The 12249-nt window shown below is 41.0% G+C and overlaps 1 protein-coding gene across 2 annotated transcripts in view; it reads left to right on the top strand.

Annotated features, from left to right (window-relative positions):
• LOC149818821 (alpha/beta-Hydrolases superfamily protein) overlaps window positions 1–12249 on the top strand; it is an 83614-nt gene that overhangs the window by 67776 nt on the left and 3589 nt on the right. Inside the window, exon 9 of one of the 2 annotated variants that reach the window (XM_089984869.1) lies at window positions 3969–4034. The exons of the other annotated variant lie outside the window; for it this stretch is intronic. Coding sequence (XP_089840995.1) covers window positions 3969–4034 — 66 coding nt within the window. The remainder of the gene's footprint in view (window positions 1–3968; window positions 4035–12249) is intronic. 2 annotated transcript variants of the gene reach the window in all.

Here is a 12249-nt window from a genome sequence, read left to right as displayed (position 1 = left end):
GTCTCCCTTTCTTTGCCTGAATCTCAATTACCCTTGTCAAATGTCTTACTCACACCTGCTATTCAAAAGAATATTCTATCTGTGTCAAAATTAGTTGATGAAACCAATTCTTCCGTTGAATTTACTCCTTCTTCTGTTTATCTTAAGGATCTTCACACCAAGAAGACGCTCGCTAAAGGTGAACGGCGCGGGAACATGTACGTCTTTGAAGAATCTCATGTGCCTTTGAAGACGTCGTCTTCCGTAGCCGTGGCTTCTTCAGCTTCTTCCTTTCCAACATTTTTGAGTCGATCTACAGATCATAGTTCTTCATCTAGAGTCTTGAAACTTAATAAGCCAAACTTATGGCATCTTCGTTTGGGTCATTGTAGTCAAGTTTTTCTTGACAAGTTGTCTGCTAAAGGTTTAATACCCGCAGTCAGTTTAGAGTCAAAATGTCCAAGTTGTCACTTATGCAAAAGTCATGTACTTCCTTTTCATAGTATCAATAAAAGAGCAACAAAGCCTTTTGAGATTATATGCTCAGATGTTTGGGGTCCTACGCCTACTGCCTCTCTTTCTGAATCTCGATACTATGTACTCTTTCTTGACTCTTACACTCGATTTAGTTGGATTTACTTTATGAAAAACAAACATGAAGTTTTCAAATTGTTCAAACAGTTCCATGCACTAGTCCAAAACCAATTCAATACCAATGTTGTATATTTCCAGTGTGATGGGGGGGAGAATACATATCCCATGAATTTAGTGAATATTTGAAGGTGCATGGCATTACACATAACATTTCTTGCCCTCATACCCCTCAACAAAATGGAGTAGCTGAGAGAAAACACAGGCATATTGTTGAGACAGCCTTGAGCATGATGCACACTGTGGGTATTCCTTTCTCTCTTTGGACAGAGGCTTTCCATACAGTTGTTTACGTTATCAACAGGTTGCCCATGACCATCCTTGAAGATAATTCTTCGTATTTTGTTCTTTATAATTGTCATCCATCATATGAAGAACTACATCCTTTTGGTTGCGTATGTTATGTTCATATTGATCATTCATTGAGAAATAAGTTTCAAGACAGAGCTGTGCGGTGCAAGTTTTTTGGGTATGCAGATGACTATAAGGGATACAGGTGTTATGATCCTCATACAGGCAAAATTCGGGTATCTAGAAATGTTGTTTTTGATGATGAAAATTTTGACACTCTGGGTTCATCTTCCACAGATACACAAGACGGTTATGATCCTTGGCTTAGTGACTCACTTTTATATGATTCGTTGCCTTACGAGGATTCATCTTTATTGATAGACAATGAACCTTATACTTTCGATGTGGAACCGCATATGGAAGACATTCCTCCTACAACAACATCCTCACGTTTTTCTGGCCTTGTTTATTCTCGTAGAGCTCATCCAGTCAATGATGAGACTCCTCTACGACGTTCCACTCGGATTAGACATCCTATAGATCGCTAGGTAAGTTATAACAATTTCTCTTTGGATTTTCAAACATTTCTAACTAGAGTGTCCAAAGAAACAGAACCTTCCTCCTTTCATGAGGATGTACATTCTCGTGCCTGGGTAGAGGCGATGAATGAGGAAATGGAAGCATTGCATGAATGCAATACATGGGAGATTGTACCAAGGCCAGATAACAAGAATGTTGTAGGATCCAAATGGGTGTACAAGATCAAGCACAAACCAGATGGCAGTGTTGAGCGCTATAAGGCTCGTCTGGTTGCACGAGGCTTCACACAGCAGTATGGGCAGGACTACGATGAAATGTTCAGCCCAGTAGTAAAATTGGGCACCGTCAGGATTATCATTGCATTGGCGTTACAACATGGATGGTTACTTAGTCAACTTGATGTTAAAAATGCATTTCTGCATGGTGAACTAAAGGAAGAAGTTTACATGGAGCAGCCACCTGGTTATAGCATGCATGATTCATCCAATTGGGTATGTAAACTTCGACGCTCTCTTTATGGCTTGAAACAAGCTTCTCGATCTTGGTTTGAAAGTTTTTCCACGGAGATCCATCATCATGGGTCCACTAAAAGTGTTCTAGACCATTCATTGTTCATATTCAAAAGTGATTCAACTATTGTTTGGGTGCTTATATATGTTGATGACATCATTATCACCGGGAGTGATGAGGTTCACATATCTTGGGTTAAGTCTATGTTGATGGCTAAATTCAAGATGAAAGACTTGGGTCCCTTGCGATATTTTTTGGGTGTGAAAGTTGATAGTCGACATGAGACTATTACATTGAGCCAACATAATTACACTATTGATATTTTACTTGCTACAGGGATGGAGAATTGTAAACCAATTAGCACACCTTGCCTTCTAAATCATAAGCTAAGTGCTAAAGAAGGCACTACTTATCATGATCCTACTTTGTATCGTCGAGTTGTAGGGATGTTACAATACCTAACTTTCACTAGGCCTGACATAGCATACTCTGTCAATCAGGCTTCACAGTTTATGCATGCTCCTACAGATGTACATATGGAAGGAGTGAAAAGGATCCTTCGGTATTTAAAGGGTACGATTGGAGATGGCTTGATGTATACCAAGGACACAGCTTATAGGTCAGGGCATCGACTATTCACTTACACAGACGCAGACTGGGCTGGTGATCCTGACGAGCGCAGATCAGTTTCGGGGTATTGCATTCTTATTAGCAATAATATTGTAACATGGAGTAGCAAGAAACAAAAGGCAGTGGCGCGATCTAGTACTGAAGCAGAGTATATTGCAATGGCAGCAGGAACAACCGATGTTACATGGGTGAAACATCTACTGCAAGAATTACAAGAACTGATCTCGTCCTCTATGCTTTTTTGCTATAATCAGAGTGCTATTAATATTGCCTTCAATCCCTTCCTTCATTGTCGCACGAAGCATATCGAGATCGATCAACACTTTGTTAGACAAATGGTGGAAGAAAAAGAAATTGAACCTGCATATGTTCGGTCAGATATGCAAGTTGCTGACATCTTTACCAAGGGATTATCCACTCATCAGTTTTGGGCACTCAAAGATAAGTTGAGCATGATCAAAGACCATACTCAACTTGAGAGAGGCTGTTAGTTTTGGATCATGGATCCGACCTACACCACATTCCAAGGATCCACCTCGGGATGCGTGGGCGGTGGCATTTTGTAATTTATTTGTATTACTTGTGTAATGTTATACTTTATACAATACATATAAATAGTAATAGAAAAGGGAAAACCCTATTGCCGCCGACTCCCCTCTTCTCTCTTTACCTCCCTTTGTCTCTTGCAGGTTGATCTTTCTCACACCAACAATGCAAAAATTGAGCCTACAATATCAAGAACAGTATAGAAATACTGCCAGCACCAAAAACTCGGCAAACCCAACCCCAAACATCCAGCCAATGATTTCAAATAGCCAAAAACTAAGTATCACCTGATAAATTCTCTCACAAATTGGTAAAGACTTGCCAAGAAACACACCAAGAGTGAAAAAGCCAAGCCAACAATATCAAGAGTGGTATAGAAATACTGTCAGCACCAATATTTTAGTGAATCCATCTCCAATCAGTCAGTCGATGAACTCAGATGGCCAAAAACTAAGTATTGCCCAATTTTATACCCTCACAAATCTTGACCCAACTCAAACTGCAGTAAAATAGGGCACAAAATAGGCTTCTGATTACTTCGAATAGTGAAACGACACTGATAGAAACAATCTAACCCCTTCACAACCACAAATAACCTCACAATCAACAGTTCCCAAATCTGTTCTAGAATATGCATAAAACCCAGAAAATCGTAGAAAATCATATACCTAAGCAAATCACATGCCAATTGATTTGAAAATACTCTAAATCAGCATCTATTAGAACCCCAAATCAGAACTCCCAAATCCCTAACTTTGGAACTATGGTTTCTATATTTTATATGTTTGTCATTCTAGTGGATGCTGATGCTGACTTCACAGGTAAAGCAAAGAACACTTATTATCTGGGGAGAGGATGACCGGCTTATTAGTAGTGACTTTGCACAGGTGAGTTACATGTAGAATTTTATTATGTTTTTTTAGATGGATTAAGTCTCAACAACCTAGCCTTTAAAACAACAGAAGTCTGTGTACTGGATGATGACTGAGAATTTGACATGGCGCTGATTTCATGTCTTACATTTGAAAATCTGAAAAATAGAAACTATGTAGACACTTCACTTAGCATGTGTATCCCATATCGACATGATACAACACTCGGACAGTACGTGGGCACGACATGACACTTCATGGGCACAGTCAAACCGGTGAACATAGTCAACGTTGTGTCATTAACTTTATCAATTTTCTTTTGTGATCTTATTTATTTATTTCTTATTCATTTTAATTCTTTTTCTTTTAAAATTTATCGTTAATTACATTACATTTCATTTTCAATTTACCTTCATTATTTGATGTTCATAATTATAGGGATTTATAATTGTTGTTTTATACATACACACACATACATACATCTATGTACGTGTACACCCGTGTCCCCATGTCCTAATTATTGTAAATTATTGAATTATACCGTAACGCCTCAAAATTTCAAACTTGTAAACATTTCAAAATAATTGAAAGAGAGTAGAAAATCCTTTATATTTTTAAAAGTTTTTGTTTGAGTGAATCAGTGAAAACGGTTTTTCTAAAATATCAGACAAGTTGACAACCTTGGGCGCGTTAGCGTAAAAACTTCCATTTCACAATAGATTAAACCTTCTCAAACATTCAGAAACCAGATGCATTAGAAGAAAATTTCAAATTTATACAAAATGAGATTTCTCGAGGAAACCCTTATACAAAATGCAAAACCCAAAATGTATCCAGGACGCGGAAAGCGAGCAAAAATAGTGGGATCTTGAAGTCATCTTGCAATTGCGCCATCACCTGTCTCGTAAACCTAATCATCTCTTGTGCCCATAAAATGGGTCAGTTTCATGAAAAACTGGTAGGTGCACAAGACAATATAGAATAATTCTAGCATATGCATTTATTTTATACATGGTACGCAATTCAACAAGTAATGTGAGCAAATTTAGCATATGCATTTAATTCATCCATGATATGCAATTCAACCAGTAATGTGAACATAAATAACTTTGTTTCGATATTAGTTGTCATATGGGTACACACAAGTGCGAAACGTAGAAACAATTGAGACTAATCTGGGGGTTTATTATGTCATGTATTTTCGATACATCGGGCAGCTAGCTAAGTCTGCTCTTAAGAGGACGGTCGGTGACCAAAAGAGGATTCCACAAAGGCATACGTGGCAACGGATACATCCAACTTTTGAAGAAGTCAATGAGATCCACCACCTAGGATAATCTCTAATAGTCTCGTCCCCTAACTCCGATGACTGGGGATACTGAGTCATTTGCCCAAGGAGTGGTTGTTAACATGTTCATCAGAGTTTTTGTGACGGAAACAAGAGGCGAATGAGTGCGTCGGGTTTTATTTAACTGATGGCCCATTCTATATGCTATGGTATTTCAAACCAGCTCGAGCATCTTGCCTGTGAAGACGATCATCACCATCCTGTGATTTCAACAATGTGTCATTAGCACGCTTCGAGGTTACCACAAACCTCTCATCCAATCATCGTAGTACTAACATGTCGTGACTGTCTAAAAGTACGACTACGATGAGAGGGGTATTGGTTTCTCAAAAGAAATCCAACTCAATGTTTCGTAAAAGATACGATACAACTATTTAGTTTGACATGTTTTGGTCTTTCCAACTATTATTATAACATTGTGAAATTTACACGATACGAGATTGCCACAAATCTCTCATTCAATTATCGTAGTATCAACATGTTGTACATGTCTCGAGATACTGCTTACAATTAAAGGTGGTATGGGTTTCTCAGCAGAAACCCTGCTCAACCACGTGCTCATGCCCCCAATTGGGCTTATCCAAGTCATATCGAAATCTCAAACCGAAGTTTGTAAAATATTTCTCTCAAATGCGCCGACTTGGGAAAGCTTAATTGCAATTTCGCAACCTATAAGTGTGCAGGCTTTAGTTTGCAAAACCACGCATTTGTAAGGTAAGATTCTCGCAAGGAATCCCCTTCCTTTAAAGCTCTAGTGTCCATGCACAAACCCATGTCTTTTCAAAAAAAGCGAGTAGGAAACAGGTAGGATAGGATACGCTCTTGCATGTCCTACGAGGTTGCATTTATGTAAGAATAATACATATATTACAATGCAAGCCTGTGCACATTACAGCGCGACGACAAAGTATAAAGCAAGACTCGATGTGTGAAACCCCACATTGAGCTAAATAAGTGTGTAAGCAATGCACGAGGTACGAAACCATACCTCGGCTAAATAAATGCGTAATCAGTAGCCTGTACACTAAATGTAACGACCCCAACTCATCCCCTTTGAAAATGCGATATTTTTTTTTAAACAGCGCGGAAAACTTCCCAGAGACCCGGGGTCCTCACAGTTCCAACTCCAACTGGATAGCCAAACACCACAAACGAAATTGCAATCATCATCCATAAAAACCAAACCAATTTCTTTATTCAAGAGTTAAGAATTAATCTCAAGGACAGTGTTCTACTCAATAGAAAATAACGTAACCACTGACGGAAATAAGTAAATGAAAAGAACACTAGACTGAAAGACCAAAAAGAAAGAGTCACTCTGTTCACCAATGAAGCTGTCAAAAACTCAGTGTGACTCTCGCGCCCTTCCAGTAGCTGTCGACTTCACTGATCACCTGTTCCTGCGAAAAACCAATAAAGTAGGGTGTCAGAATCGAAATTCTGAGCACGGCTACTTCTTAATGAAACAAGTGAGATAAAGGGTTAAGATAAGATATCATGCAACAATTGAGGGAAATACATACTAGACAGTTTATAGCATTTAGGAATTTATTCATGCAACAATCATAAATGCTAAGCATGCGTAGACAGTAAAGCAATAGCAAGTAATAAAACTTCAGTATGCAACAAGAAATAAACATTTCACACTCACCATCATGTATTGATTGAGGGAACCATTAAAGTATGCATGATCTAATGCATAACAGGAAAATGCATGATTTTTGTACAGTGCATGAATCATTTTATTATCTTTCATTTAAGTCTTTTATTTCCATATGCATGCCCTATTAAATGCGTACAACTTTAAGTTTCTCTTTTTAATTACCGTTGCCCGTGGATACACCAAACGGTACAATCCTCGAGGTTAAGTTAGGTTCTCAGGGTAACTTAGCACACAATTTGTATTTTATTACTGGGTTCCAAACTTTGCCCCCGACCGAATCACCTTCGGAACATTAGACCTCCACATCTAATGTCGGGGACACAAGGGACACTCCACGCCCACAAGTGTCACTTTCTTGGTACCAAAAACAACAGTTGTGTCAAAACACACCACCCCCAGGTAAAGTGACGGACTCTCCCTAAAACCGTGGCCAGGAGAAGGAACCTCAATATCGGGTTCATGAGACCAAATTAAGCACACGGAGTTTTTATGTCCTCACAGTCTCCCCGAGAATGGATGATCTCAGAAAGTATATTACACTATTTTTAGTTATTGTCTGTTATTAAAAGCCATTATTTGAAGTTTGCAATCCAATATGCAAAAACAAGGGCAAAAGCTCACATCCACTCCTGCGAGAACCATCACGGGATTCCCGCCCGTGAGGACAACCAAAACAGTGCGGTAGTGTGCAGAACCAACAAGTGTGATTTGAGCGATGAAATTAAATATTTAAGAAATGCAACCAAGCTCACGGCTCTCCAAGCCGGTGATGGTTCATTTAGAGCATCGATACATCGCATGCCAAAACCAAGCATTGTGTCATTTATCATACAAGACTCATGTTCCAAATGTGCCCGCAAAGCAAAACTATTCATAAGCATGAAGTGCTTAATTCATGTGCATCTTTGCCCTGTGAAATCTTGCATCAACCTACATATATCCATGCCAATGCATACTGCCTTGAGTGTGTGTGTGCACATGCAAGTACATATTCCCATCAAGTGCGCATCCTCGTACTAAATATAAAACACTAATGACCTGGCAATGCATGACAGTACAACATCCACACGTTTTAATTGCACAACTACAATAATGTACGTAAAATAAAATTCTGCATGTATAAGATTCACATTTCCTTCTGTCAAAACCTATAATTCAGCACATGTTTGAGCTGCTGGTTGGGTATGTCAGCCCCGGACCGGACAGCCTACTGGCCGGCTAGTCAAACCAGTCCAGTCGACCCTGTCGGCTGGCCCTATCACACAGGTCAGCCATTGTGGTTGTATCTGTGTATGACTGATAACAAATGTAAGACCCAGTCATTAAGTGATAAAAACCAAATTCAAAACCCTTGGGAGTATTATATATATATATATATATATATATATATATATATATATATATATATATTCTTTTTTAATAAAGGATAGCAACATGATATCCCTATACTTCAATGAAATTTTCAGAATTTCAAAGGATATTTACATCTGACAACAGGGTATGATAGTAGGCCGCATGCACATTCCCATGACTGTCAATGCTTCAACGAAATCAGAGATGAATGTATAAATAGGAAACATAACAGTCCACACTACAGGCATATTCATGGATATATATATATAGAGAAGAAAAAACATGTTTGTGGGCCAGTATTATACTTTTTTTTTATAGTGCATCACCTACAACGCATGCCAATACCCAGCCGATTGGATCAGCTGGGCCTGCCACGACCCTTTCATAGGCTCGCCTAGCACCCAACCAACTGGATGCTGGGCCTGGCGCACCCTGCCAGCATGCTGGCAGCCAGCCGAGTGCTACTCGACTGGGTGCCAGCCAGCCAACAGTAACCCAGAGACAAAAAAAAAAAACTGTTTGTTAATATATATACATATTTTTGAAAAGTACCAAGCCCAGCCCAGCCGACCCTGTCGGCTGGGTCCAACAGCATATACACAGACCCAGTTTGGGCCTGTGTATGCTGTCAGAGAACAACAACAATAGGAAAAAAACTATCTACTCATTACACGTTATACCCATTTTTTTTTTTGAAAGGAAAACACCCAGCCCAGCCGACCCTGTCGGCTGGGTCCAATAGCATATACACAGGCCCAATCTGGGCCTGTGTATGCTGTCAGAAACGACAGCACCAGTGTCCATGCAATCCCTTTGTGATACACATTAGTATATACCTTTTTTTTTTTGTTGAAAAACAAGGAAAATACAGAATGTACAAATGGTTATCGGTGGAAATCGTGGATCCACTGCTCCTCCTTGGATTTCCATCAAAAGATGCATGGAAATCCCATCTCCACCCGATTTCTCATTCGTTTCAAGAAGGGGTACCCATACCTTTGGAGGAAAATATGAATAGAGGCTGTGGAAGGCGTTTGGGCTGAGCTACGATGCCTCCAATCTTCTTCTACCTCCTTCACTCTCCCTTTCTTTCTCTCCTTTCTCTCTTCTTGTTTCTCCTTTTTTTTTCTAAAGTCAAATGAGAGAGTTTCCAGAATTTTGGACTCCTTTCCATTTTTTTGACTTTTGACCCCTTTTAATTAGGGAAGAGGGTTAACCCTAAACCCTCTTAACCCAATCCCGAAATTAATAAAAAATAATAAATTTATTTTTTTGAATTTACTTATTCTTAATTATTCAAAGGCTTCCAAAATTGGTCATGTTGACCATGGAGACTTTTTATATGATGTAAATCTCAATTTAAAGCTCCTGACTGAATTTAAAGCCATAAAAATGTTGGGCTTGGATTTGGATCCGGATTCGGATCCAAGATCCAAACCCATACTCATACAAAAATTTGGATTAAGACTTGGATCAAATCCAGATTTTATAGAACCTAATTAGGACCCAAATCTATAAAAAATTGGATCCTATGCCTTGGATGCAATCCGATCCAATTTCGGATCCGTTTCAACAAACTGCTAAAATTTTAGAAAAACGTGATTTCTGGGCCAACCGGAACTCGAATTTAGAAAAGTAAAATACCATTGCGCTCAGAATTTTGAGGTGCATCCAATGATATCTTACATGAATATCAAATTTCGAATTTCGCCCGAAAATAACCCGAATTTCGCTTGAATTTCGCTTGAATTTAAAAGTCGAAATTAAAACTCTTTATCACGTTCCGATTGGCTCGCCTCGACCTTGTCGATGAAACCTGGGTCAAACCCAAACTCTAAGACATCGGTATAAGACTCGAGCCTTAAACGATTTTCTTACCAGACTTAGCCAAATTTTGGAATTTTCATGAATTGACTAAGATCCGAAAACACGTGATCTTACACTAAAGCGTGGCGGTAAAGTAAATGACATAAAGGAAAGAGGAAATGGATCGCAAAACTGCGTCCTTGAATTAAATGCGTAAGTTGTAGCCGTTGCACTAAAGTGTGGCGACAAAGTAAATGACATAAAGGAAAGAAGACAAGGATGGCAAAACTACGTCCTTAAATTAAATGCGTAAGCAGTAGCCTATGCACTAAAGCGCGACAACAGAGTAAATGACATAAAGGAAAGAGGATAAGAATCGCAAAACTGCGTCCTTGAATTAAATGTGTAATGTGTATATATATATATATATATATATATTGTTTAATTCACAAGTTTTAAGATTTGTCCTTTATTGTCCATTGTGCAACTTTCCCTTACCTCAGGGATTGTCAGAGTTGCTAACATCTCTGGGCGTAGGTGATGAGTGTCTCATGCCTCTGTGCGCATGTAGAGTCTGTTGCGCCGATGGGGTGCGTGCACTGTATGAAAAATGTTTCTTTAATAAAAGAAGTGTTGACCCGCGCGAGGGGTCGAATCTGAAAAAAAGGGAAGGGCAGGGTTGCGCCCCTGTCCAACAGGCTGTCAGAGAGAGGGAGGGGTCAGGGACTGTGCCCTCCCCGCAGATCCGACAGAAAGAGGGAGGGGGAAGGGATCGTGCCCCTGCCCGCCTACCTGACAGAGAAAGAGGAAGGGGGCACGCCCCTGCTTGTCGGCCTGACAACAAACAGGGAGGGGGCAGGGGCTCAACCCCTACCCGTGAGCCTACCAAAAGAAGGGGGAGGGGGCAAGGGCGCAGCCCCTACCCATCGGCATGATAAAAGAAGAGGCGGCAGGAGCCGCGCCCTTGCCCGCCAACCAGAAAACTCAAGTGATCTCTTGAGGGTATGCCCTCCTGCCAGCTGACCTGGGAGAAAGAGTGAGAGAGATGGGGAGCGAGGAGGGTTGCGCCCCTCCCCAGCAAATCGAGAACGCTGATAGAGAAAGAGAGAGAGAGAGAGAGAGAAAGGTGCCCCTCTTGCAAACCGAGGAGACAGAGGGAGCAAGGGGGTGGCGCCCCTCCCCTACGAACCCTACACACACACACACACAGGGGGGAGGGCAGAGGTGCCCCTCCCCTGCGAACCCTACACACCGAGAGAGAGGGAGGGCAGAGGTGCCTCTCCCCTGCGAACCCTACACAGAGAGAGAGAGAGGGGGGGGAGAGCAGAGGTGCCCTCCCCTCTGTTGTTATTAGAGGAAGAGAGAGCAGGGGTGGCAGGGAGCACTGCCTTCTGCCTGCCAGAAAACAGGCGATGGTGCCCTCCTGCCGGCCAGAACTGCGAAAGAGAGAGAGAAAGGGATATGCGTACCTGCAGGGGGGAGGTCACCGGCAAGCCAAGGGAGAGAAGGTCGGGGGGAGAGTGGCAGAGTTGGAGGGAAGAGACCGTGAGAGGGAGAGAGAAAGGAAGTCGGGTGGGGGCGGTTCCGGCGAAGGCGCAGGGGAGGGAGAGAGTCGAGGGTCTCCTTTGCATAAAAGGAGAACCCCCCCTCCCGTGTTTAAATAGAAACACGGGAGGCAGGTCCGGATCCGGTCGGATCCAACCTGGATCTGAAGCTTTTTTTTTTAACGGGTTTTACATGTACTATGTGAATCCACATTGTGTCACGCTCCCACATCCATATATGTTTCTAATTATAGGGATTTAAATTTTTTTTTTACATATTGTGTGTGTACAGCTATGTCCTCATGTCCTAATTATTGTAAATTATAAAATCATACCAAGTGAATCCGCATTGTGTCCCATTCCCGCATCCATATCCATGTGACATAGAATAGAAGTGATGCAGCAGCATTCACCGAGTGGGCCAACCAACAGCACCTGAGTTGCACATTGGTGGCCACAGGCGCATTGGATATTTTCCGTTTGAAGTCTGCCCATGTTGCCCCTAGATGACCATGC

This window comes from Nuphar pumila, chromosome 13 (genome assembly GCF_984573655.1).
Source record: "Nuphar pumila chromosome 13, dmNupPumi1.hap1.1, whole genome shotgun sequence".
Taxonomy (NCBI): Eukaryota; Viridiplantae; Streptophyta; class Magnoliopsida; order Nymphaeales; family Nymphaeaceae; genus Nuphar; species Nuphar pumila.
Note: the sequence above shows the minus strand (reverse complement) of the source record. Positions and strands in the feature narration are given on the sequence as shown.